The sequence below is a fragment of the Echiichthys vipera genome, assembly GCF_963691815.1.
Source record: "Echiichthys vipera genome assembly, chromosome: 19".
NCBI lineage: Eukaryota > Metazoa > Chordata > Actinopteri > Perciformes > Trachinidae > Echiichthys > Echiichthys vipera.
The window spans coordinates 22,701,973-22,725,239 of record NC_139844.1 but is presented as its reverse complement, the minus strand read 5'-3'; the positions used below and the strand labels follow the sequence as shown (position 1 = coordinate 22,725,239).

General features: G+C 43.1%; 1 protein-coding gene across 4 annotated transcripts in view; it reads right to left on the bottom strand.

Annotated features, from left to right (window-relative positions):
* The window catches only part of klhl29 (kelch like family member 29), a 230,841-nt gene that overhangs the window by 144,771 nt on the left and 62,803 nt on the right, over positions 1 to 23,267 (bottom strand). For all 4 annotated transcript variants that reach the window (XM_083934650.1, XM_083934649.1, XM_083934652.1 and 1 more), the window contains exon 3: positions 8,340 to 8,651. In XM_083934650.1, the coding sequence (XP_083790776.1) occupies positions 8,340 to 8,612 (273 nt within the window). In that variant the 5' untranslated portion in view covers positions 8,613 to 8,651. The remainder of the gene's footprint in view (positions 1 to 8,339; positions 8,652 to 23,267) is intronic.

Below are 23,267 nucleotides of genomic sequence, written 5' to 3'. Positions count from 1 at the left end.
TCAAAGACCAGCGAGACAATGATCTCGGTGTACTGCCGGGAGAGCAGATGTACAGCATTGGATGACAACACACTCTCGAAGCTCTTTCAATATCACACACACTCATATTGCACAGTCATTGTGACATAAATAGAGAAGGAGCTCGCATCTCATCTTTCACAGAGCAGAAAGATTTGAATCAGATATCCAATGACTGCTTATTAGATTGAGCCGTCAGTTTGGAGCCAGACTCATAAGGCGGTCGGTGTGTTTAGGAGGCTGTTTTCCATTCCCACCCACACACACATACGCGCAAAATATTGCAGAGAGGGAGGAGATCAAGCCCCTTCTGGACTATGGTGTTTTCTCCCGTCAGAACTGTGCATAGTGTCTTTTGTAAAGCCCACTGTCTGCAGACAGACCCAAAAACAAAGCCAGGACCCCCGAATCAGGTACATTTTGGGATATAGTTTTAAAAGAATAATCTGTCTCTGTTTTATTAAAGTCCAGCTCCAATCAAGCCGATGCATCCATGGCAGAGGCAGAGAGAATAAAGACTTGGACAGGTTTGCAGCATGGATAAAAGTGGTGCTCCATTGTTGGTACAAAAGGTCTGTGGACTAACCCCCACAGACAGAGAGACGGACACAGGAGAGGCGAGGTCTGTTATCCCCCCACATCTGCAGACCATTTCACTGTCATGTGGATCTTTTTCTGTATATCAAGAAGGCCGCTCCAATATTTTTCTGTTGATGATAAAAAGATGACGATGTCCCGACTGTGCGATGAGGGGTGTGAAATTTCTGATAAATCTGTCATAAGATCCAGGACTCCCATTTTTCCATCCATCTGATTTCAAATGCTGATAGCGAAAGAAAAAAAAGAAATAATGTCTGACAGTTCCCTTTTTTTTTCTGTGCCTTTCCTCTGACAGTTTGACAGTGTGCACTCCTCATGACTGAGGTGTCTGTCTACCTTTCTGTCCGTTTGGCTTTCAGTCTCTCCGTCTGTCTGTCTGTCTGTCTGTCTGGCTCTGTATCTCTGTCCTTGATTAGCAATCACTGCAGCATAGCCCGGTCTGATTCCGAATGGAAAGCTTTAATTCTCCCCACATGGTGCAGAGACGTCCGGACCGTGGGTGAAATTGCTCGTAGTAAACACACAATCACCGCTTCTCGTTAACACTCGAGTTTCCATATATCATCTTAAGGAAAACCACGGCCTAATCCAACCGCTTTGCTTAATGACACTGTTGTAGAGGCTTGACAGTGGATTTGTTTTGTCCATAAACGTTATGATGATATTTGTGTCGATGGAACAAAAAAACTATGTAAAGAATGAACGCGTGACTAATGGAAAGAAAAACAGCGGTCGGAAAAATGATGGCGCTCAAATGACCAATTAAAATCAGGTGCATGCGTCTAAGTAGACAAGCCATAAATGTATTCCTCAGAAACAGCAGACACGCTGTATAGTGCCAGGGATTCAAATACTTTTTTTTTTTCATTGAGGAAAAATCAATCAGAAGAAGCTTTAAAAAAAAAAAAAAAAGTTTCAATTTCTGCATGTTTAATACTTGAGAGCAGCTTTTCGCACACCGACTGAGGGCTGTCTTTATCCAAACTGACATCGTGGCCCGGACGGACAAAGCAGAAAAAGCTGCGGGTTCATCCCAGCTGTGTGTCAGACACGCCGACTTTTAGCGCGTAAAATATACTCTGACACGTGCACCACTTAACCACTTATAGAGAAAGAAATGTGCTGGAGACCTCTGGCTCTACATATTTGAATTTGCCAAACCACTCAAACACTGACAATCAGATAAGGAGACATTCATGTCACCTGCAAAACATCTTTCAGGTTTGACATGATGGCTTATGGATAATAAATGGTGCCGTATTTAAGTATTTCTCATCAATCAGTTTGGTGTGAGGGCTGGATTTTTGTGTCATTTTCACTGTGAATGCAAATGGTATGCAAGTCTGTGATAGGGTAACAACACATACAGTAGAGGCTAATAAATCAAATCCAGGCAGCAGCAGAGTGTGAAGATTGTTTACCTTCCTGCTCCTCAGAGAAAGATAAAGGCACATCGGAAAGCCCGTCCTACTTAGTATTTAAGGAGACGTTTTGGAGCGTATATATTGAATCTCACTTGAAGTGAAAATGTCAAGAATAAAGACAATACTCCAATATCTTCCTTCCCTGACAGTCAAGACTACATCTGCATTTGAATTTCTCGTGTAGTATTAAAGTTTTGAATTGTATAATCACACAGGATGCGTTGTCGATTTATGTTCAGCGTTATAAAGCAACAAAACGCAGGCGTCAAGCTGTGAAGTAATATTTTCTCCTGCAGCTAGGTTTAGTGCTCTGTGCTTTCCTCATATAAAGGTGTGGTGTTCTTAAAGACCCCATGGTGAGGCCTTCTGCTTTGGAAATGTAAAGTTTCTGTTCTTTTCTGAATGACAGAGTTTCCGGGTTTTTGATGCAACAACTGTAGTTTCCTTTCTTATCTGAAGCTAATTCAAAAGCAACTCTCCGCTCACCTCCCCCCCCTCCCACCTCTTCCCTGTCTCCGTTCTGTCTCCCTCACCCTGCTTCCCCAGCGTGCGCCTTCTCAAACTTTAATCATCTCATATTCGATACATTTCACAGCAACTCGTCACAAGGTTATACCACTTTTTGAAAAAAGGATGTCTTCCCCTCTTAGCCTCAACCCGAATAAAGATTCAGTGATTTCAGAATCTTCTAGTCCATTCATTGCTGGGCTCCCTGACACAACAGCAATTTTCACATCAAGAGGGTTTCCTGAGGTAGATTTTTAGGGCCCAGCCAAAAAATTAAAAAGCTACATTAGAAAAATAAAAGGAGAGCTTAACAACTTGCTAATGCACTACAGAGGTGTCATATCACAGTCGATCGATACTGTTACTGCAGACCTTAAGAAGGTTGAGTGTTTCAAAGCTGACGAAATATATTGCAACGTGATGTGTTCGCCTTGTCCCTGTTAGGAAAATAAAACCTCGATCTGGTCGGGGGGGGGGGGGGGGGGAACACTCAGAAGACATTCTTTTTGTGTGTTTTTTCATTTCTTTTCTTTTTTTGATTGTGTCAGAGTGAGGCCACGACGCCTGCTGTTCTCTGGATACCATGTTGTGTTGACCACAGTATGGGGTCTGCTGCAATCCACCGGCTGGCTGACCTGGCTCAAATCAATGACCAAAAACACACAATGCGTGATTTGGTTTCAGCACAAGCCTTATTGATTGGCTCTGTCAATGCTAGGAAATTGTTTTCTTTCCCCCCCCCTCACGACGCTTTACTCGAACTAAAACTTTTCATAAGTATCTTGAAATCTATTTACAAAAGGGACATTTTCATAAATATGACAAGCATGGAAGAATACAATGTGCATAATACAGTGGCTTATAAATATATGCGGTGAGTAATGGAGTATTGTCAACTTGTCACTGGATGCAGTTTGGGTGGAGACATGCTCAGTGGTACAGTGCACTTTTTGGCCTTGCCGGAGGAAAAGTGCTTTAATGGACTGTCAGCAGCAGGTATTATAGATTATAGGAGATCAAGCAGCAGTAGGTATCATGGCTAGAACTGCAGCAAAGCTCCTTGTTTTTATAAATAGAACTAAAGGGGAATTTCAAATGTACCCATCACTGGCTTATGTGCTGTGTTTTATGACATACCATGGCCATACTATAGTTTTTTTGTGAAATGAATTGAATGTATAGCTACCGTAGGAACGACACTGTCAATGTGAAGAACTGTCATTACAGCTCCTTGTGACTGATTGAAGAACTCAAGACCACTATAATCACTGTGACAGTACTGGCTACTTATCTGCTCTAGTTCTGACCGCAGCAAATAAGCAAGACTAAAGGAAGCGATTTCAAACAGTGAAACTCACTAATGTGAAGACTAATGCAAGTAATGCACAGATTAGAATAGCAATAAAATCAAAATACGACAAAATGTGGCAGGTAATCAACACAGAATCTCTTTAAATCTATCATATCAAGCTTTAGAGACCTACTTTATAACACCATAGTACTACAGATACCTGACCAGAATAAAATAAGCCGTGGTATGGTTAAAACTAACATACTTTCTTTTCCAACAACGACAAACTAATGAGTTGGCTACAGACTAAAGGAACAGCTCATTCGGCTGGTTTGTGACCCCTCTGGAGGTCACAAACATTAGACAAATGAACGAATGGGATACGGGCCGACGGGCAAAATCTCCATACTAACAACAGTTATTAGTTTGTGGCGCTCAGATTAATACGTGACTGTTTATTATTTGATTTGTGTTCAATACGGATTGGTAAAGAAATAGAAATTCTAGCGCTGCCGCTATTAAATATCAGAGGATGATGAATTAAACATTTCATATTAAAGGATTAGACCTCGCAAGGTAATACAGTCATTTCAGTGGGCTATCTGTGCAAAATGCATCAGATACAAACCCCAGCTTCGCTTAAACATTTAACCAAATACTTTAAACCCTTACCAATCCTAAATAACAGGCTGCGACCATTAACCCAGCATAGACCTTTCACAAAACCTTTACCAGGAAGCGTTTTGTGGATCATTGTTTGGATCTATAACTGTGCTCACAGGTAATCCCAATAACAGTGCTCAGTCAGGATTTTATTGATATTGGTGGCAGCGCTGGACAAGTGCTTTTTCAAGGGTAGTCCAAGCATTAGCACAGCTTAAAATGTGTGTGAAAGGTAAGGTAAATGTTTTTTAATGAACAGGGTGAAAACACTTGCTGGTGTACTGTGGGTTTATAGATTATACAGTCAAATATTTTTTCTAACCCTGTGTTAACATTCATTCAGACACTGCCAAGTCTCTGCACGTCTGTGATTCATATCAACAGCCATACCAGTAGGATGGTGACAAACCATCACATCATGGTGGCATGAAAATTAGCCCGTATGGCTAAATCTGGCACATATAGGCCTAATGAAATCAAGTGCTCCTGTTAATTAATGTGCATTGTCCTTTCTTATATAAATTAAACATGAAACATAACTTTTGTTTAATTACCTACACCAGGTTCTGTTTAGAGTTTGGTTTGTATGTTTGTTTGTCAGCAGATTAACTGGAAAACTACTTCCCTGATTTTAATGAAACTTAGTGCATGGGTGTGGCATGGGCCAAGGGAGAAGCATTCAATTTTGGAGTGGATCAGAATAACGGGCCGGATAAACAAATTATTCTTCACTCTCGTTAACTTTGAGAAATAGGGCATTGTCTTGGCGGAGGCCGGTGCTCTCTGAGTGCCCTTCTAGTTCACTGTAGATCTGTCTTGTTAGCCTAACATTAGCCTGGCTTAGTGCCACCCAAGAGGGCTGTGATTGGTTTAAAGAAATACTGTATAAATACACCAGAGAATCTTTTCCCTAGCGCAGTGGAGATAGGTCTGGTAATGCAAGAACAGCCTAACATTAGCTTACTTAGCTGCTACCATGCTTGCTAGAAAGCTGTATTTAAAGTATGAGTCATTTTAGGAAAACTAATAAGCTACAATATATTTAAAGAAGTCCCTTTTATCATTGCCTTGAGTGGATTGAGTGGAGTTCATATTCTAACTTTCCGCTGACATCAAAGTCCTGGTTATCAACAACATGGATTTAGTGAAGATGTGCAGTGACCATACATCCGTGACAATTGCATACAAACACGTAAAAATTAATTAATGGCCCAGCCGGGGATAACAAAGTGTAGCTCTAAATTAACTGTATTCCGCTGTTCCATGTGGTTAGCTTTACACCAGGATGGGCGACGCCACCAGATGGTACTTTTCCAACTGTCAGCATTTGACACACACACACGCACACACACACACACACACACACACACACACGCAAACGCACACGCACGCACACGCACACACACACAGCACTATCATGTCCACCATATAACATCATCATTGTTATTATTAAAACTGAAGAAAACCACATAAAGAAAGTGTATTTATAAGAGACCACATAAAATACTAAAGTGACACTTAAACAATATCCCTGTTCTGTTTCACAGTCTACATTTAAAGGAAACGTTTACTCAATTTATGATTTCATTACACAGAACATGTTTAGAGGCATCACTTTCAAGCAAACAGACTCACAAATACACACTCACACACACTCACACACACTTCTAAACACGTCTAGCTATTGGACTGTGTCCCCAGTTGGGCCGCAGTGTTTATAAAGAGAGAGTCTCCAAACAGTGGAGATCAATAACGCCTGTCAGCTTTTTAGTGTAGCCACGGACAGAGCAGAGACACAAGGACCTCGGAGAGAGAGCTGCATCCGACCATCAGACTCTCTGATCGAAGATGACAGAAAGAGAGAGAGAGAGAGTCAGTGAGGACAGCTAGAAAGAAGACAGAAAGACACGCTCCTATGCTATTGGCCAGCTCTTGAAGTCCCCGTAGGCCATAATTAAAGCAGAGCCCAGACTCTGGGTATTTCCCTTTTTAAATGCCGCTGGTCTCTGTTGCCTGCCTTACAAAGGACTGTCAAAGGCGAGACAAAGTAAAAAGGTAAAACCATGAATAATGTTAACAGAGTGGCATCTAGGGAAGAATCTGCATTATATCTTCTGCCTCTACGCACACACATTCCCACATATACTGTACCTTTAAACAAATGTGCCCTCCCATGCAAGGCAAAGCACCTAATTGCTCTGGCAGCCATTGAATGATGACAATGGCCACGGTGGGAGTTGTGAGACTTTGTTTGGATGTATGTAATTATACAGTCGCACAAAAGGAGGGTCCGATGCGGTGCCAGAGCAGATTTACTGTGTCTGTGGTCAGTGCATTCAGCTGGGTATCTAATGATGTGCACTTACGGTCTGAATTACCAGAGCATTGTTTACCTCTGCTCTCCGAGTGCAGGCCCCACCGAGAGCGAGAGTTCGAGAAGGTGCCGGGGGGGATGAAAAAAACACAGATGGATCTGCCGCAGTTCAAATTAAAGCGAATCATCTGATAGTGACGAGGAGTGTCGGGAGAAGATGAATGGTATCCATGGAAGCAGGGGCAGGGGAGAGGCTGAAATGTCTAGCTCTTTTTTGGTAAAGGCCCCTCTCTTCACACACTGCTGACAGCCGGCTAGCTAGCAAGTCCCAGGGCGAGGATGTGGATAACACAAACTCTGCAGCTCTTGGCTTTACCACTCAGGCATTCGCAAGATGTACTTTTTCCTGCGAAAAATGTACACAAACGCAAATGTAATATAAAGTGAAATTAGGAACACATACCCATAAGTCACACTTAAATATTGCTACATGTATTTCTGTCACTTGAGAACTCATTAAAAGTTGGTTTCTAACTTATTTTGGATCAAATATCAAGCTCATTATATCGCCTGGTGATAATGTATAAAAAAGCTCTGAAAAAGAGAAAGGCACAGCCAGAGCAGAAATGAGATCTTTTTTTTTTTTTCTATATCTATGGTATCACTCAGGGATTATATAATGATGTGGTTTGTTTGCTTGTTAGGAAAAAAAGCGCTACCTCCTCCAGCCATCACTTCTGACAGCAGCACCCATTCGAGCCACTGTCATAAGGTCATTTAAATAATGAAAGTAGCAAATTACCAAGGAGGCAAAGGCAGGACGAGTCTGCCATTTGGCTGAGAGAGAAAATGAAGATGGAAGGAAATGGTTTGGCAAGAAAGGGACATTGGATAGAGAGAGTGCAGAGAGAGAGCAGCAGGACTGGAGTGAAGGATAAGGCTGGAGAGTGCAGGAGGCAGCAGAGAGAGAGAGCGAGAGAGAGAGAGAGAAAGAGAGAGCGAGAGAGAGAGAGAGAGTGAAGGGGCCTGAAGAGCTGAGACAGTTGAACCATAAAGACAGGCATGCCAGTGACTTGGACAGTGCAAAAGCATTTGGAGAAAGTGGGAGATGAGAACAGGAAGAGAGAGAGAGAAAGAGAGAAAGAGACAGACAGAGAGAGAGAGAGAGAGAGAGAGAGAGAGAGAGAGAGAGAGAGAGAGAGAGAGAGAGAGAGAGAGAGAGAGAGAGAGAGAGAGAGAGAGAGAGAGAGAGAGAGAGAGAGAGAGAGAGAGAGAGAGAGAGAGAGAGAGAGAGAGAGAGAGAGAGAGAGAGAGAGAGAGAGAGAGAGGAAGAAGCAGCTGGAAAACCTCAGAAGAATGGGCAAAGTTGGAGATTATATCCAGTCGGGGAGCTTTCACAGATTACAAAGTTGACACAGGGAGAGACAAAGAGGAGAAAGACGTTTGACGGAGCAGGAGGACACAGAGTTCTCTAAGACGAGTCTGAGGGGAGCAGGTGTTGGGATGTGGACAAGGCTCTTACCTTGGCAGATGCTGAAGCCACTGATCCTGCTGCCGTGATGCCTCGCTTGACCGCTATGTCGCTACTCGATGTTGTCACGGCAACTGTTACCGGGGTGGGCAGGAGGGAGGGGATGACTGGGAGGGGAAGAAGCCCCGGACGGTTGTTGCCATTGACAACGGCGGAGGCACAGCTATGATTGGCTCCTCCATTGTGGAGGCCAGAGGGCCGGACGTCTCTCCGTTCCCAGGGTCCCCGGTAGTCCCTCTCAAAGCGGTGGTGGTGGCGTGACATCACTTCCTCTTCCTCTCAGAGGGAATAACGGGGGTAGGCCTGCAGGATATCGAAAGAAATAGGAGATAGGTTAGGTCGTGGGGTTGGAATTTGATTACACGGTATGTATGCTAATGGATAGAAGAGAAACAGACACAAAAAGTGGCTTTCAAAGATAGAAAAAGACTTGGGGACAAAGAAAGAGCAAGGCACCAAGTGAATCAGGAACAGAACATGTTGACATGAAGGTGTAAATGCTCACAGCATCTGCTCCCAATGCACTTGACTGACATGAACACACTGCGGCTCATTTGTTGCCTCTAATTCCTATTCTCCCAGTCATTAACGAGGGCTGCGACAAGAGGAGAGAAATGAGCACTGCTAAGCAGGTCTATAAAAAACAACATCAGTGCCAACACCATAAGGAGCTAAATTTGTTATGTGAGGCTAGGCTCAGGAATGAGAGGTTAAAGCAACACGGCAGAGTGAGATGCAAACAGGTTCATGCAAGTACACAGCGCTGCAGTATCATGACCTTGCGGTCAAAACTCATTCATCTGAATAGATAAATACCCCTGCAATCACAGCTCATCTCATACATCTAATGGGTGGTTAATTCAATCAGATTGCCCTTGAAGTGCATTCGAGGGTGCTCCCCTTTTCTAGAACAGCAGGCTGTGATAGGCTAAGAGGCGACAGTGAGCTGGAATTACATCAGTATGGGGCATGGCGCTATTGTGTAGCATGAGCGGCGTATCACTCTATATTATATCATAAATCAAAGCGACACAGCATCTGAGAAGTGAAATCCATCACTGAGGGGTTTGTGGCGCATTGTACTCCTCCTCACCAAAGGCATGTTATGCTTCCCAAGCCCTTGATAACAGACGAAATAAATAAATAACAAGCTCAAACCAGGTTCAGCAAGCCCCATGCAAAATCCCCCGGTCTGTAAAGAGAGAATGACAGCAGATGATAGGTCTTTATTCTGCACGCTGGGGTCTGTCACGCTGCCTCTTGCCTCACAGAGGAGCGAACGCCTTGAAATGCCAGTTTCTCTGTGTGTGTCTGTCTGTGTGTGTCTGTGTCTGTGTCTGTGTGTGTTTGTGTGTGTGAGTGCACAAAAGCAGTATATACTACAAGCGAATGACTGCGTGTGCGCATACTGTTTCGGCAGGATGTAATGAGAACACACATGTTCAAAACTCCTAGTATGAGTAGTGTTTGTAGTGTGAGTGGTAAGCCGTTGGAAATGAAGGGTTCCTTGCAAAGCTTTGATGGAGGCGATACACGATGCAGCCTGTGGTGGGAGCACTGGCCCTTCTGTATCTTGAGCTGTTGTGACCATCCATTAATTCAGCCGCTAAAACCCTCACTCCTTACTCCTTCTTCCTTTACGTCTCTGTTGTGCTGCCTTTCATTCTTTTTCATCATGCATTTGAGTCCATTTCTCTCTTCGTTTTTTCTCTCTCTCGTGCACGGTCTGCTCTGTTCAAATACAGCAAGCTGATACACCACAATAGAGCCAGACGGAGCTGCTAAAAGCTGTGGGACAACACTCTCGCACTCACTTTCTCATTCACTCTGCAATAACCTTTTTCCCGTTCCGCAGTAACCCCTTTTAAAATCAAAATTTCCAATCGAATAAGCTTGTATTATCTCTACAACATTGAGAGAGAGAGAGAGAGAAATAGAAATAGCGAGAGAGAGAGAGCGAGAGAGAGAGAGAGAGAGCAAGAGAGAGAGCGAGAGAGAGCGCGAGAGCAAGAGAGAGAGCGAGAGAGAGCGCAAGAGCGAGAGAGCGAGAGAGCAAGAGAGAGAGCGAGAAAGAGAGAGCAAGATAGAGAGCGAGAGAGAGAGAGCAAGAGAGAGAGCGAGAAAGAGAGAGCAAGATAGAGAGCGAGAGAGAGAGAGAGCAAGAGAGAGAGCGAGAAAGAGAGAGCAAGATAGAGAGAGAGAGAGAGAGAGAGAGCAAGAAAGAGAGCGAGAGAGAGAGAGCGAGAGAGAGAGCGAGAGAGAGAGAGCGAGAGAGAGAGCGAGAGCGAGAGAGCAAGAGAGCGAGAGAGCGAGAGAGCGAGAGAGAGGGAGAGCGAGAGTGAGAAGCCAGGCTGCTGGTCCAGTGGAACAATGGCAGAGTTAGTGTCGGGTAATATTCTGTTATCACCCAGCTTCCTAACCTCAGCTGAGAAACGAGAGGGCAGGCAGAAGAATTACTCAACATAAAAATAAGGAAGAGCACAAATAAGAAAGGGGCCTTAATCTTAGGAGTCAGAATTGGGGGCAGAGTGCATTTGCATTTACACTTTATTTTTACCAACCCTTTTCAGATGTGAAGTACGTCCACGCCAGAGCTTCCCAATCTAGACGGTTTTGTGATTCACCACAAACATGACTACTTGCAAACCCTCCAGGGACGACAACGCGCTGGAGGGAAAAAAAAACTAAGTTTGAGAGCCCACACAAGAGAGCTTTGTGGTTTAACCTTCAGCGAGTTAGTAAATAACGTGATATTTCCACTAGAAATGTTTTGAATAAGGGGTTGTCGTGGTTGCTCAGCGGACTACAACATGTGCCGCGGTTGAAAATGAGAAGTACTTCATCCTGCACCAAACTATTATTGCATCATCTCTCTCTCTCTCTCTCTCATCCCTCATTCTTTTCTATTTCTAATGAGGTTTTTAAGAGAGAAAATGAAGAATGAGTTACAGTAGTGTTGCAAATATCTTGTTAAATGCTTCATTTACCCAATGCCAAAACAGGCAGATGTAGGCGTTTTCTGATCTGCTACCCCAGCAGTTTAGTTATGCGACTTAAAGTACAAGACTAAAAGTACTTGTTGGTGTGGGAAAGGTCGTGGTCATAATTAAGGTAAAAGTGACTGTGTTGACTGAGACTCCTCTGTTTAAACTCGGATTCTCAGTGATGTCATTCCATGATCTTTTATTTCTCAATAGCAGACCAGTGCTTTGCGTAACAGACTGTTGCTATGGAAGCAGTCCTGATCACAGACTCTGTAGGACCCCTTTAAATCAATATTCGGTGTCAAATTATATATTTCCTCGGTAAGCTATCGTGTAATAAGCATGATTAAGTAGAGTGAGAGGTTCATTATTGTGAATTTAAGACTTTCAAGGTGATTCAAAAGCCTGTGGTTCTAATTTGCAATAATGACCCACTCGCTCGAAATGATCCCTTATGTGTCCACTGTCGGAGCCAGATATTAAAAATTCTTTTTAATAATGCCGCAGTAGGTGGGCAATTTGCTTAAAGTCCTTGGGATTGTAGGTCACATAAAGTCAAGAAACTGAAAAAAAAGGTGTTTATGAAAAACGGGAGCGGGAATGATAGAAATGTTTTCGGTTTATACATTTAATTGATGCTTCTCAAGTCAAGGTGTTTCATCACATTTGTGCAAAAATCATACAAAAATATATTACTTAGGAGCAAGTTAGGCACATCTTTGTATTTAATATATTATTACTTGCTATTAGGTCTAATAATATTAAAATGAATACAATATTTATGTATCATTTGAGTAACTTATTCTTGGTGACTATGCTAAATTTATATTTGTTTTCATGCTTTCTTAAAAGTGCTTGAATAAACTTACATATATTCAAGATTCAAGATTCAAGAAGCTTAATTTATCCAGAGGGAAATGATTGTGCAACAGTTTCAATACAAAGGTGGGAAAGGATCAGAGTGACAATAAGCATAAAAACATAAAATGAATCAAAATAAAGCTGAGATAAAATAAATCAAACAATAACTAAATGTGACACGGTATCGGGATTAATACAACAGGAGATATGTTTAGTGTGCATGTGAGTGCGATAGTAACAAAGTAAGATAGTATAGTACTTTGCAAATTTTGGATAGAAATGAAATCCTGGTTTCAACATCAGTGTTTATAATAATAAAGCATTGTGTCAGTAATGGGTCCTCAGGAGATATAACCTGCCATGATGTCGTGGTCTAAACTTCCCAATAAACCCTCATTCAATGTTTAAGGTATTAAAAAATATGCAACAGTTTAAATACAAAGGTGGGAAAGGATCAGAGTGACAATAAGCATAAAAACATAAATAGAATCAAAATAAAGCTGAGATAAAATAAATCAAACAATAACTAAATGTGACACGGTATCGGGATTAATACAACAGGAGATATGTTTAGTGTGCATGTGAGTGCGATAGTAACAAAGTAAGATAGTATAGTAGTTTGCAAATTTTGGATTGAAATGAAACACTGGTTGCAACATCAGTGTTCATAAGTATAAAGCATTGTGTCAGTAATGGGTTCTTAAGAGATATTTATATTACCTGCCATGATGTCGTGGTCTAAACTTTCCAATAAACCCTCATACAATGTTTAAGGTATTAAAAAATATGCAACAGTTGTTATGTAGAGGTATGTCTCATCATGTTTCAATGTTCCATTTCCAAACCAAACCTCCTTCTTCTTTTGATACTGGGTGTAAATGTGGGTTGTTTTAAAGTAGTATCTCACGTTACCATGCTTGAAATTCTATCACTCACTTACCTAAGTGGCATCTTCACAACCTTGGCACCACATTTCAATACGTGCCCAATCCTCTGAGTGAATTTCTGTCATCCTCGCACTATGCACGTCAGTATGTGCTGTGTAACCGGAGGCTGGCAACTGATCCCTGCACAACGACTCTCACTGAGACAAATCCCACTACATTTATGGTCCTTGGTGAACAGAAGGATTTAAGCTAGTAATTACAGAGACACTGAAATTCCCTTCACAACTATGTTTCTGCAACTCCTTTAAAGTAAGTGTGTGTGTGTGTGTGTGTGTGTGTGTGTGCGCATACGTACATCGGTGCACGGCTCACATCACATTGAGGCTGAGAGTTTGTGTTTGTGAGGGCGAGAGAAGTACACGGAGGCGATAAAAGAGATTTTGCTCTCAGAGGTGCCTGTGGAAACCAACAGCCGACACACCTGTGGACTCTGCCAGACCAGATAAACACTTAAATATATCACATCTACAATGACACTTTTCTCGGCGCTGCACTGCTCTGGGGAGAAGGTGCCAATAAAGATTTACCCATTTTCTTTCACGTCCAATGAAATCACTGTCAGCCCTGGACAAAACAACGGCCTTTAAGAGGAGAGCTATCCTTTGCAGCAAGGCTCGCATGTTAAGCCAACCTTTTAAAGAGCCTTTTCAATTTCATTAGAACCTAATGACAGCATTCCAGTCATACTCTACAGCAATTAACGAGGCTCTTCAGCTCCCGCAATCCTGTCAGCATATTAATAATCTTACCTGAAGGTATTAGACTTTCCCACGCCAAATGCTATTTTCTGACTGTGGCTCCTACTTAAAATAAGTGCTGAAGACTGAGAATCCTTCGAAGAGAGATGAAAATCTAAACAAATGATTGAAATCACTAATCCCCTGGAAGCGCAAATAGCAACGAAAAAGGTTCTGGTTTTCTTTTGGCAGAGGAGAGGCGAAAAAGAAAGTGAAGAATACCATGTCAGCAATCAAGCCTAATGAGCTGACTGACTGACTGACTGGCATAGCCATTGTGTTGTCAGTCACGTCATGAGCTAAAAGCAGTCAGCTGCAGAGGAGGCAGAGTCAGTGTGTGTGTGTGTGTGTGTGTGTGTGTGTGTGTGTGTGTGTGTGTGTGTGTGTGTGTGTGTGTGTGTGTGTGTGTGTGTGTGTGTGTGTGTGTGTGTGTGTGTGTGTTGGTCGCTAGGTGATTTTCGACTTCAGATTAAAAAAGAAACGTCTTTTCGAGCACTGCTGATGCGTCAGAACCCAAATTGCACCCAGCATAATGTCTCAAATGCAAGTGCAACTGAGACAGAAAGGTGAGATGGCGTGGGTGTGTTCATACCACAGACTTGTTAGACTTTATAAAAGAAATTAACGTAGTTTCCTGGGCTGAAAAGGGAAGACTATGTGAGTGCTTAAAACCTGCATTCTTTTTGAATGGCCGGCAGAGGGCGACTCCACTGACTCAAAGAAATTAGGCAAAATGTATAGAAGTCAATGAGAAGATGACCCTTATTCTCTCTTGATTTATTACCTCAGTAAAACTTTTCCAAATTAGTTTATGGTCTCAATTACTAGTCTCAAGTCAAGTTCAATACAGCATGATGCTTATTTTAGGTGTAAGTTAGGGTCGCATTTAGAGCAAAATAGATGATAAAGCAGGGTATGCTTTGGCGTGTGGCTACCTTGTGATTGAAAGGTCATTGTACTCGCCGGATAGAGGCTAAGTAGTTTAGCAATGTCAATCCATGGCACTGTGTACATTAAAATAGCCACACACTTGTTTTTGGGTGTTGTCCATGCTTTTGTCTGACACTCTTACAGTGTGTTGTCATTTCATGAAAGTTAATGGAAACATTTTTGTTTTGTCTGTCTTGTCCACAGTTTGATTGCACCTAGCAAACAAAGCTAGCTATCACTACATAGCCTGTTTCACTGCAACACAGGCAGCAAATGCAGATGAGCAGTTTAAACAATGGATTAGCGCTCCTCCCCAGCTCCACCCTCTGGTCCCAATATGGTCAAATATAGATGGCAAGATGGCCAAGCCAAAACTTCAAACTCAAGGTTTCAAAACACCATGAAAAAGGTGACATGCATGAAGCTACGTCCAATTCTTCTTTACAGTCCACTATACATATGTAAGAAAGACGTGCGAGCAGTAGCAGAGGATGGGGTGTGTGTGTGTGTGTGTGTGTGTGTGTATGTGCGCGCGCGTGCGTGTCGATGCCGTGCATGTTCCTATATGTTCCTGAGTTAACTCCACTCAGTGCACATCATGAGAGTCTTCAATAACCGCAGTTCCTGAACAACAGCCGAGTGATTAGCCATAGCAAAAAGTTGTCTGGCAGGTGGGAATGCGAGACACACACCCTAAAGAACAGCATCTGTCACTCCAAGGCGGCACGCAGCATGTCGGAATGTGTGTGACAGAGCTGCGTTAACAAAGCCATGTGGGAATACGCAGGGAGCCGCAGATAGACGTGAGGAAAGAGGGAGCCTAGCAGATGGACAGTACGTGGCAGCAACAGAGACAGCGAGCTAGTGCGACCGTGCGAGCGAACAAGCAAATGAGATGTAACAGCAGTATAAGTGTGTATATGCGTCCTGAAATAGAGAGAAGGGTGTTAAGGGTGGGGTGAGGTGGGGGTGTGTATCATACTTCTGTTCCAGGGTGTGATGTTTGCTTTGCTGGCACATTCTGCCTTGCTTTTAATACCCCCAGCTAGTCCGCCCGCTACAGATACTCCCCAAGAGGAAAGGCTCCATTTCCAATCTGTAGTAGTGTTTACTTCTATTGACCCAGTGGCAGCCCAGCTTTTACCACACTCGCACACATAAAGAGCCACCTGCTACACTCTGCGCTAATGATCAATTCGTCCATCAGCCAGTCCGAGGATAAATGGGGGCCGGGGAAAGTAGGTATACTGTAACTTTACGAGGGCAAGTTATTGCTGTAAGTGAGCGCCCCTGTGGGAGACGCACAGACACTAACACGCGCACTTTAAATGTCGCAGGTACACGCGCTTGCTCACTTGCACGTGGCATATACACCAATAAAATTGCAGACCAGTTAATGTGCTGACAGCTCCTCCAGGACAACAGAGGTATTCATCTTGATATTTAAATAATGGGAGAGACTGTTCAGTACAGGAACAGCCCGCAGCAACACGAGCCAGGCCTTTTAAATTCTCCTCCTCGACTTGTGTCTGTACCCCCCAAGACACACCACATGATAAAGACCTCAAATTTCAACTGTGCATCTCTCACACCTTTACGTACGTGCATAAATACACAAACAATGCAGGTATTGTCCATTGAGCACGCCAGAAACACTGTAAATTGCATGGTACAGAATGAATACTTTCTTTATGTGGAGATTTTTCCTTCCAACATCGGTAGATTTTTTTTCCATCTATAAAGTATTGATCGATGAACCAAAGTGATCTGCCAGAAAAGAACCAGGGCTTCCTGGGTATTTTTAGCTTCCCCTCTTAAGAACGTGATACAGGAAAAAACTTAACTGATGTTCAGGAAATAAAAACACAAGAACAGACAGACGCTAGAGGAAAGGCAAACAACAGAGCTCTTTGAGCTTGTGTGTGCGTGTACGTGTGCGCTTGTGTGTATGTGTGTGGTTGTGTGTGTGTGTGTGTGTGTGTGTGTGCGTGCGTGCGTGTGTGTGATGAGTTGCAGATAGGAAGAGAAAGGGCCATCTTCAGGGATGAGAAGGAGAAATGAATGCAGCTACCTGCTGGCGTGGAAACCCAACGAGGCCATTGTTGGGATTGATTCTTAGCATTAGCAGGTCCAATTAATCCCCGCGGTTTGAGCGGAATTAGTACTTTGCTACAATTCGTACACCTCATTAGTGGTCTGAGTGGAATCCAGAGACGCCATGCAGTCAGCAGCGGATCATAAAAACATAGGACGTCTGAAAACAAAGCCCACCAGCTTAGGCACTATTCAGACCATAAATAGCTTCCATTTTAGCAGATGATTAGAGGCTCGTCGGCTGGTTTTACTTAAACAGCTGTAGCTACAGGACAACTAGGAAGCATTTGGCACTCAAATAAACCTGAACCCCGAGGTAGTTGCCAGTCATTCTGAACAGACCTGGCACTAATCCGAATCCAGCACGTCACATTTCCTTATCACCTCTGCCTATTAGGATTCTCACAGATGTTTCAGTGGAGATGATAGTGAGAGATGGCACTTTGTACATTAATCTGACACCTTGATAGATGAAACACTGGGGGATGACATGCGCACACTGCCTCATTTTGCCAGAGACAGCCACTTCCTGATCATCTTCTGTGTGATAAAGCATGCAAGCAAAGGCCAAATCATTCAAAACGTATAAAAAAAGGGATAAGGTGTATTTCGGTAGACACAGAGGAAAAGAAATAACAAAAAGATGAGGCGATGGGTTATTTTTTTCTAAGATAAGGAATTGTTGCGTGTACCTGCACCACTGATAACCAACTTTCCCCTCCATGTGCACCAGCAGAGTCCCTTTAGCAGAGCAGCCAAACTTTCTTCCAAAAAAAGGCAGCAGTATGTGTATGTGTATACTGCATGTGTGTTTTTGTGAGGGATAAGACATGATGCAAGGGTTTCCAAGATGCTTGTTTACTGTCTTTTGAACACGTCGCCTCTGTTTTTGCATGATGAAAACAGCATGGGCCCACTATCTATTTGCTGTCCAAAAATGTCAGTTCTCCCTGGCACTGGCGCCCGTTCAGACAGGATGACCGCGGCGTTATGAAATATTGCATGACCGAGTTAGTAACACCCTGCCAGTGTTTGGTTGTCAGTATCCCAGGAATGTGATTAGCCTGAGGAACTGAGGCACTGCTACCTCCACCACCGTACGGTGCTGCTCACTTAATTAAAACACAGACTTTAAACAAAACGCCACATTATCACAACGGCAAGACACAAAGCTGGAGAAAAACCCTGGGGCTGTCGTGCACTTTACCATCCAGCCTTCCTGCACGCTTTTTTTCTACGCAGTGTGGGAGCAGAAGATTTCCAGACGCCAATCATGCAGTGTGTTTATGTGTGTATGTACAGTGTGTGTGTGTGAGTGTGTGTATTCTCTGCGGCCCATGGCAGCTGTCGCCTTTTCTCTCCCTGCTGCATCCGGTTGCAAATTTCTCTGTTCTCTAAATAAAAACCAACAACGGCATCAAAACAAACAGCTCTCACTGCTGATGTCACACGTACACACATAGCTAGGCACAGATGCCCATACACACACAAACACACAGGACAGTGAGAATAACAAAAAAAAGACATGTACTATGGGCTGCTGCATTATTGCGACTACTGGGAAATGCGCGTGTTAATATGTATCAATATGCATGTGGGCATGTGTTTGCGTATGTGTGTAATTCAGCTATGGATGCTGGACGCGGAGGAAGTGCAAGAATAGTGACTTAATTATCTAAATGGCCACTGCGGAGATTACTGAGGGCAGTGAGCATCCATCTCTTTCAACACCACCAGCTTAGAGTGCACGGCCAAGCCGGAGGAGAGATCAAGAGATACAGACATCAATAACAGAGACAGAGTGGCAATGAGAGAGTGAAAAAGAGACGTTGAAAATTAAATGAGAGCAAGAGATGGGAGACAATGTGGGAGAGAGTCGGCGGAGTGCGTACAGTGACAGTGATTTACAACCGAAGAAGTTTGCGAGCCGACTGGCCTTCACTGTAAAAAGCCGCCATGGTATGCGGTTGCATCCTCAGCTACAGAGAGCTTGCCGGCAGCAGGGATCATGACATCGCCCCCGTCGCCATGGAGATGCCCTGCGTGTCTTCGATTTTTGCTCTTGCCCGTCATTACCATAGAGATGCTCCAGGACTGGATTGTATCCTCACCCCCCTCGAAGCAACAAAGGCTCTACATTTAGGTCTATCCCTCCCTTACATGAGCGCGCATTTCTGACTTCTGCACAGCAAAGCAGTTACAGAGGTCGTCCTCAGACCGGAGGGCCTGTGGTTTGATCCCCTTGTGTGCAGCAGAGCTCCAAGAGCCCTTGAGCAGGATATTTAACCCCTACCTGCTCTACGGGCCTCTGTCATGCTGGTTGACCCTGCATCCAAACCACAGGGCAGGAGGAGAATTTTCATCTAGAGGTTATATATTGTATGAACATAAAAAGAATCCATTCTGCAAGCATTCATATAAAGCACCATCCAATATTCAAGTACTAAAAGACGATTTAACAAAGAATGAAATCCCACTACGACCCAAGACTTCCTGTTCCTTAGCAGAAATTATTAAATGCCTTCATTAAACGTTCTTGTTAAAGCTACATTTTAGAGGAAATGAGTAGGAAATGACAGCTTATGCATCCAATATTTCCCTTGTTAGAGCTTCGGTTCCTGACAGCTGGGATATTGGTAAAGAAAGTGTGCTTATGACTAAAAAGCTCCCTGGTTTTAATCCCCATACTGTCTGAGGAAAACAGTAACACTCCCTGCCCTTAACGGCTGCTGCCAATGCACCACTGAGCAACTGTACTGCAACTCTCGGACGTTGTCTCTCTTAGCTTGACCCCATCCAAGTTCAAGACCAGCCAATGATTTAGTGCTTTGCTGAAGAACACCTCAGCAGTGTGAATATTTGCCAGCATGGGAATAGAACCCAGGTCCCCCGGGTGGTCTGCCCCGTGCACCGCCTTACTTTCCCTAGGTGACACCCTCGACAACAGTAACTACCTGGTTGTACCATCCAGCTCCCTGGTGAGAACATGTCAAACTCTGGGGAAGGGGGTGGGGGGTTTAAACATTATGTCTGAAAAACAACTAAATGAATCGCTCATAACGGATGGACGGACTGACATTTGCAGAACGCGGCTCCAAAGACTAATGCTGATTTATCACCCTCGTAGTTCTACATGTATATTCATTTGATTTTAAAATATTTGGACTGTTTATGGCACCCACTTCACTGAAAATGTTACAAAAAATGTGAAATGATAATCATTTGAAAGTAAGCAGAGGAATACTGTTCAGAGGCACTTTAAGATAAGTGAACTGTTTTGTGTACTTATCTGAATAAACAGGGCCTTTCATAGAGTGAAGTCAAAATGGCACACTAGAAGGAAATATCTAATAAATCAAAAACCGATGTTTCTTTCTTAGAGAGTCTGTTACATTAAAGCTAAAGCAAAACAGAGTTCAGATGCGCTGCACACCAAATTCCCAGCTCAGTCAGCTCCAATACTATATATCATGGTTAATGACAGAGCCTTGAGTTAGACGGTCTTTACTGCCAAGTTTGCTGCTTCTATTCATTGCTTTTTCTTACACAGCACAGACACACAAGTATCAGTGCCCACATACATGCCCTTACACAATATTCCCTCACTACTGCAAAGTCAGGTACACACACACTCAACGTACACCCAGGACAGCTCTCTCTCCCTGATTAAGCCAAGCCATCTGCTTGAGTCCCCCGTCACCACTGACGGCTGCTGCATGTCCAGGCCGACTCCAGGCGTGCCAGAAATCCCCTAGTGTGATTCAACGGCATATTAATCTCTTCAAATCTCAACCTTTTCAAAAGGGCAGATGCACGGTAACCTCAGTGCACTCGTTCTGGGCAACATCATCGTACTCTCTCAAATACACGATTCTGTCACTTTTGCCTTATAAGACATGAAAAGAAAGAGGGGAGAGTGTATTTTTCCCTTCTCCTCTGATCCTTCTCTTTTTCTCTACTTATCTCATGTCTCTGGGTGCTTTCTCTAAAAGCCATTCTCTGTCTCTGTCTGTCGTTTCATATCTGTATGAATACAGTGGCCTTTCAGAGCGCACAGTGAGTGGCGCTGCAGCCTGGTCTGGCCCAGAGGAGCGGTTGGAGCAGTATAGATTAATGGCCCGGGAGACAGCCTAGGCAAGTGGAATGAACAAATAGAGAGGCCACTGAAATGACCAAAAAGAGAAAAAAAGGGGTAAAAGAGGTAATGATAAGGAGAATTAGGCGTACACTAAATTCTAGGAGAGGTACCGACCGGAGTAATGTGTTCTGTCACAGTATAGTTTTATACCCCCGTCACACTGACGGAGTGAATTAAATCGGAATGGGTCGATGTGCGTCATTCAATATGAATTTGCAACCCTCCTCCCACCTTGGTGTGATGAAGGTCGGACGCTGCCCAGATTTTAGTGAGCGTCAGTCTATATTAGGTATTGGGTATTGTATTAGATGGAAACTTAATTTAATGCTACCATGGTTTAAACTACATTTATGAACCTTTTCTTTGAACTCAAAATAAAAAAAAAACACGAGAGAAGGAGATCCTGAGCGGGTGGGTGAGAGAGAAACTTATTTGGTACCGTAATGTAATTATGCATAGGTAATTCTGAGGAGCGACCGTGATAATCTGTGACAGCAGTCTCATGCGGATGGGGTCAAATGTGACCAGAGCTGCAACAGTTCATCGATTAGTCAATGGGCAGAAAATTAATTGAGTTTGATAAGCAATTAATCACCAAAGTCATGTAATAAGCATCAAGAATACGAGTCTCTGTGAAGCTGTATTAGCCACAGCGGTGCTTTGAGATAACTGCTTACATCAGCATGCTCATGCTGGCATTGCTGATATTTTGATGTATTAAGGGATTATGTTTATCATGTTCTCCATCTTAGCAAGTTAGCATGATTAATGATTACCACTAACCTTAAAGAACAGTAAAGGATGTTGCCCATATTTGAGACCAAAAAACAAACAAACACCCAAATATTTGCTTTCATTTGCATCCCAACAGTGACGATGCTATCATGCTGATGTTTAGCAGGTATATTGCTCATTTTCATCATCTTAGGGGGGTTTCAGAGCAGGAACCCGGGCCTGGACCTAAGTACACTTGACCCCAAAGTCCAGTTTGTTTGATTAGTGTGAACACTGTATACTGACCCGGGCACAGCTGGTCAGTCTGTTCCACTTGAAAAGGCTGTTTTGAGTACAGTTCATGTGTACTCGAGTACAGTTCTTATCAAGTTTGAAAACCAACCGTACCAAAACATTGAAGTGGACTGATATTTAACTACAAGGAAACCAGTTATAAAACACTCTCAATTTAATACCAAATCATATAAAAATGTAATTTGTTTTGCCCATATTTGGTCATGAACAAAATATTTGCTTTAATCTGTATGCTAACATGCTAACAATGACAATGCTAACATGCTGATGCTATAATGTGTACCATTGTCACCATACTAGTTTAGCATTCTAGCATGTTGATGGTTGCTAATCAGCATTAAACAGGAGTGTCATTAGCTCAGAAACCAATTTTTTCACCTTTGTTTTAGACAATGCTAACATGCTGATGTGTAGCTGCAAACCATCTTTGTTTAGCATGTTAGCATTATCATATTTTCTAATTAGCACTTAACATAAAGAAGAATTAAGATAGGAATGTCATTAGTTTTGATCATATTTGGTCATAAAGCAAAAATCTAAGCTCATCAGCGCACCAACATCAAGCATCTTGAAAAAATAATGTGGTAAAACAACTGAAGAATTCTGTATGCCACAAACCTGTAGTGCCTCCATCATTTCGCTTGTGCTTATTTGAATGAATATATTGTGCAGCAGCCGAAGACAGAATTACAGAGGGGAAATGTTTTTTTTTCTTTCCTTCTTGCCATCTCTCTCATTTCCACCCTTCTGTTCCTTCCCTCTCTGCCTTACCCATGTCTCAGCTGTACTCTCACACACTATCAGCCACATGAGTCCAGGGCCAACATAGATGAGAGAGCGAGAGAGACGTGGGAGCGGTGGAGGTTGTTGGGCAACATCAGAGATAGCGGAAGTGAAGTGAGAGATAAAAGGAAGGGAGAAATGAGAGGAGGGTAGGCGATAGGAGAAGGAAAGGCAATGACAGAGAGGGAAAATGAGAAAGCCCAGGGTGACAGAGAAAAGGTGCAACACACGCTCACACACACACACGTACACTCACACATGCACACAAACAGACACACACATGTTCTTTAATCAATAAGGTGGGAATGTGGACACATGGTAAATCACTTTCCTGGCAATAACAGGGAGCAGCCACTATCCCTCTTTTTAATATGTTGCCAGAGTGTCAGCGGGTGATACACAGCAATATATAGTAG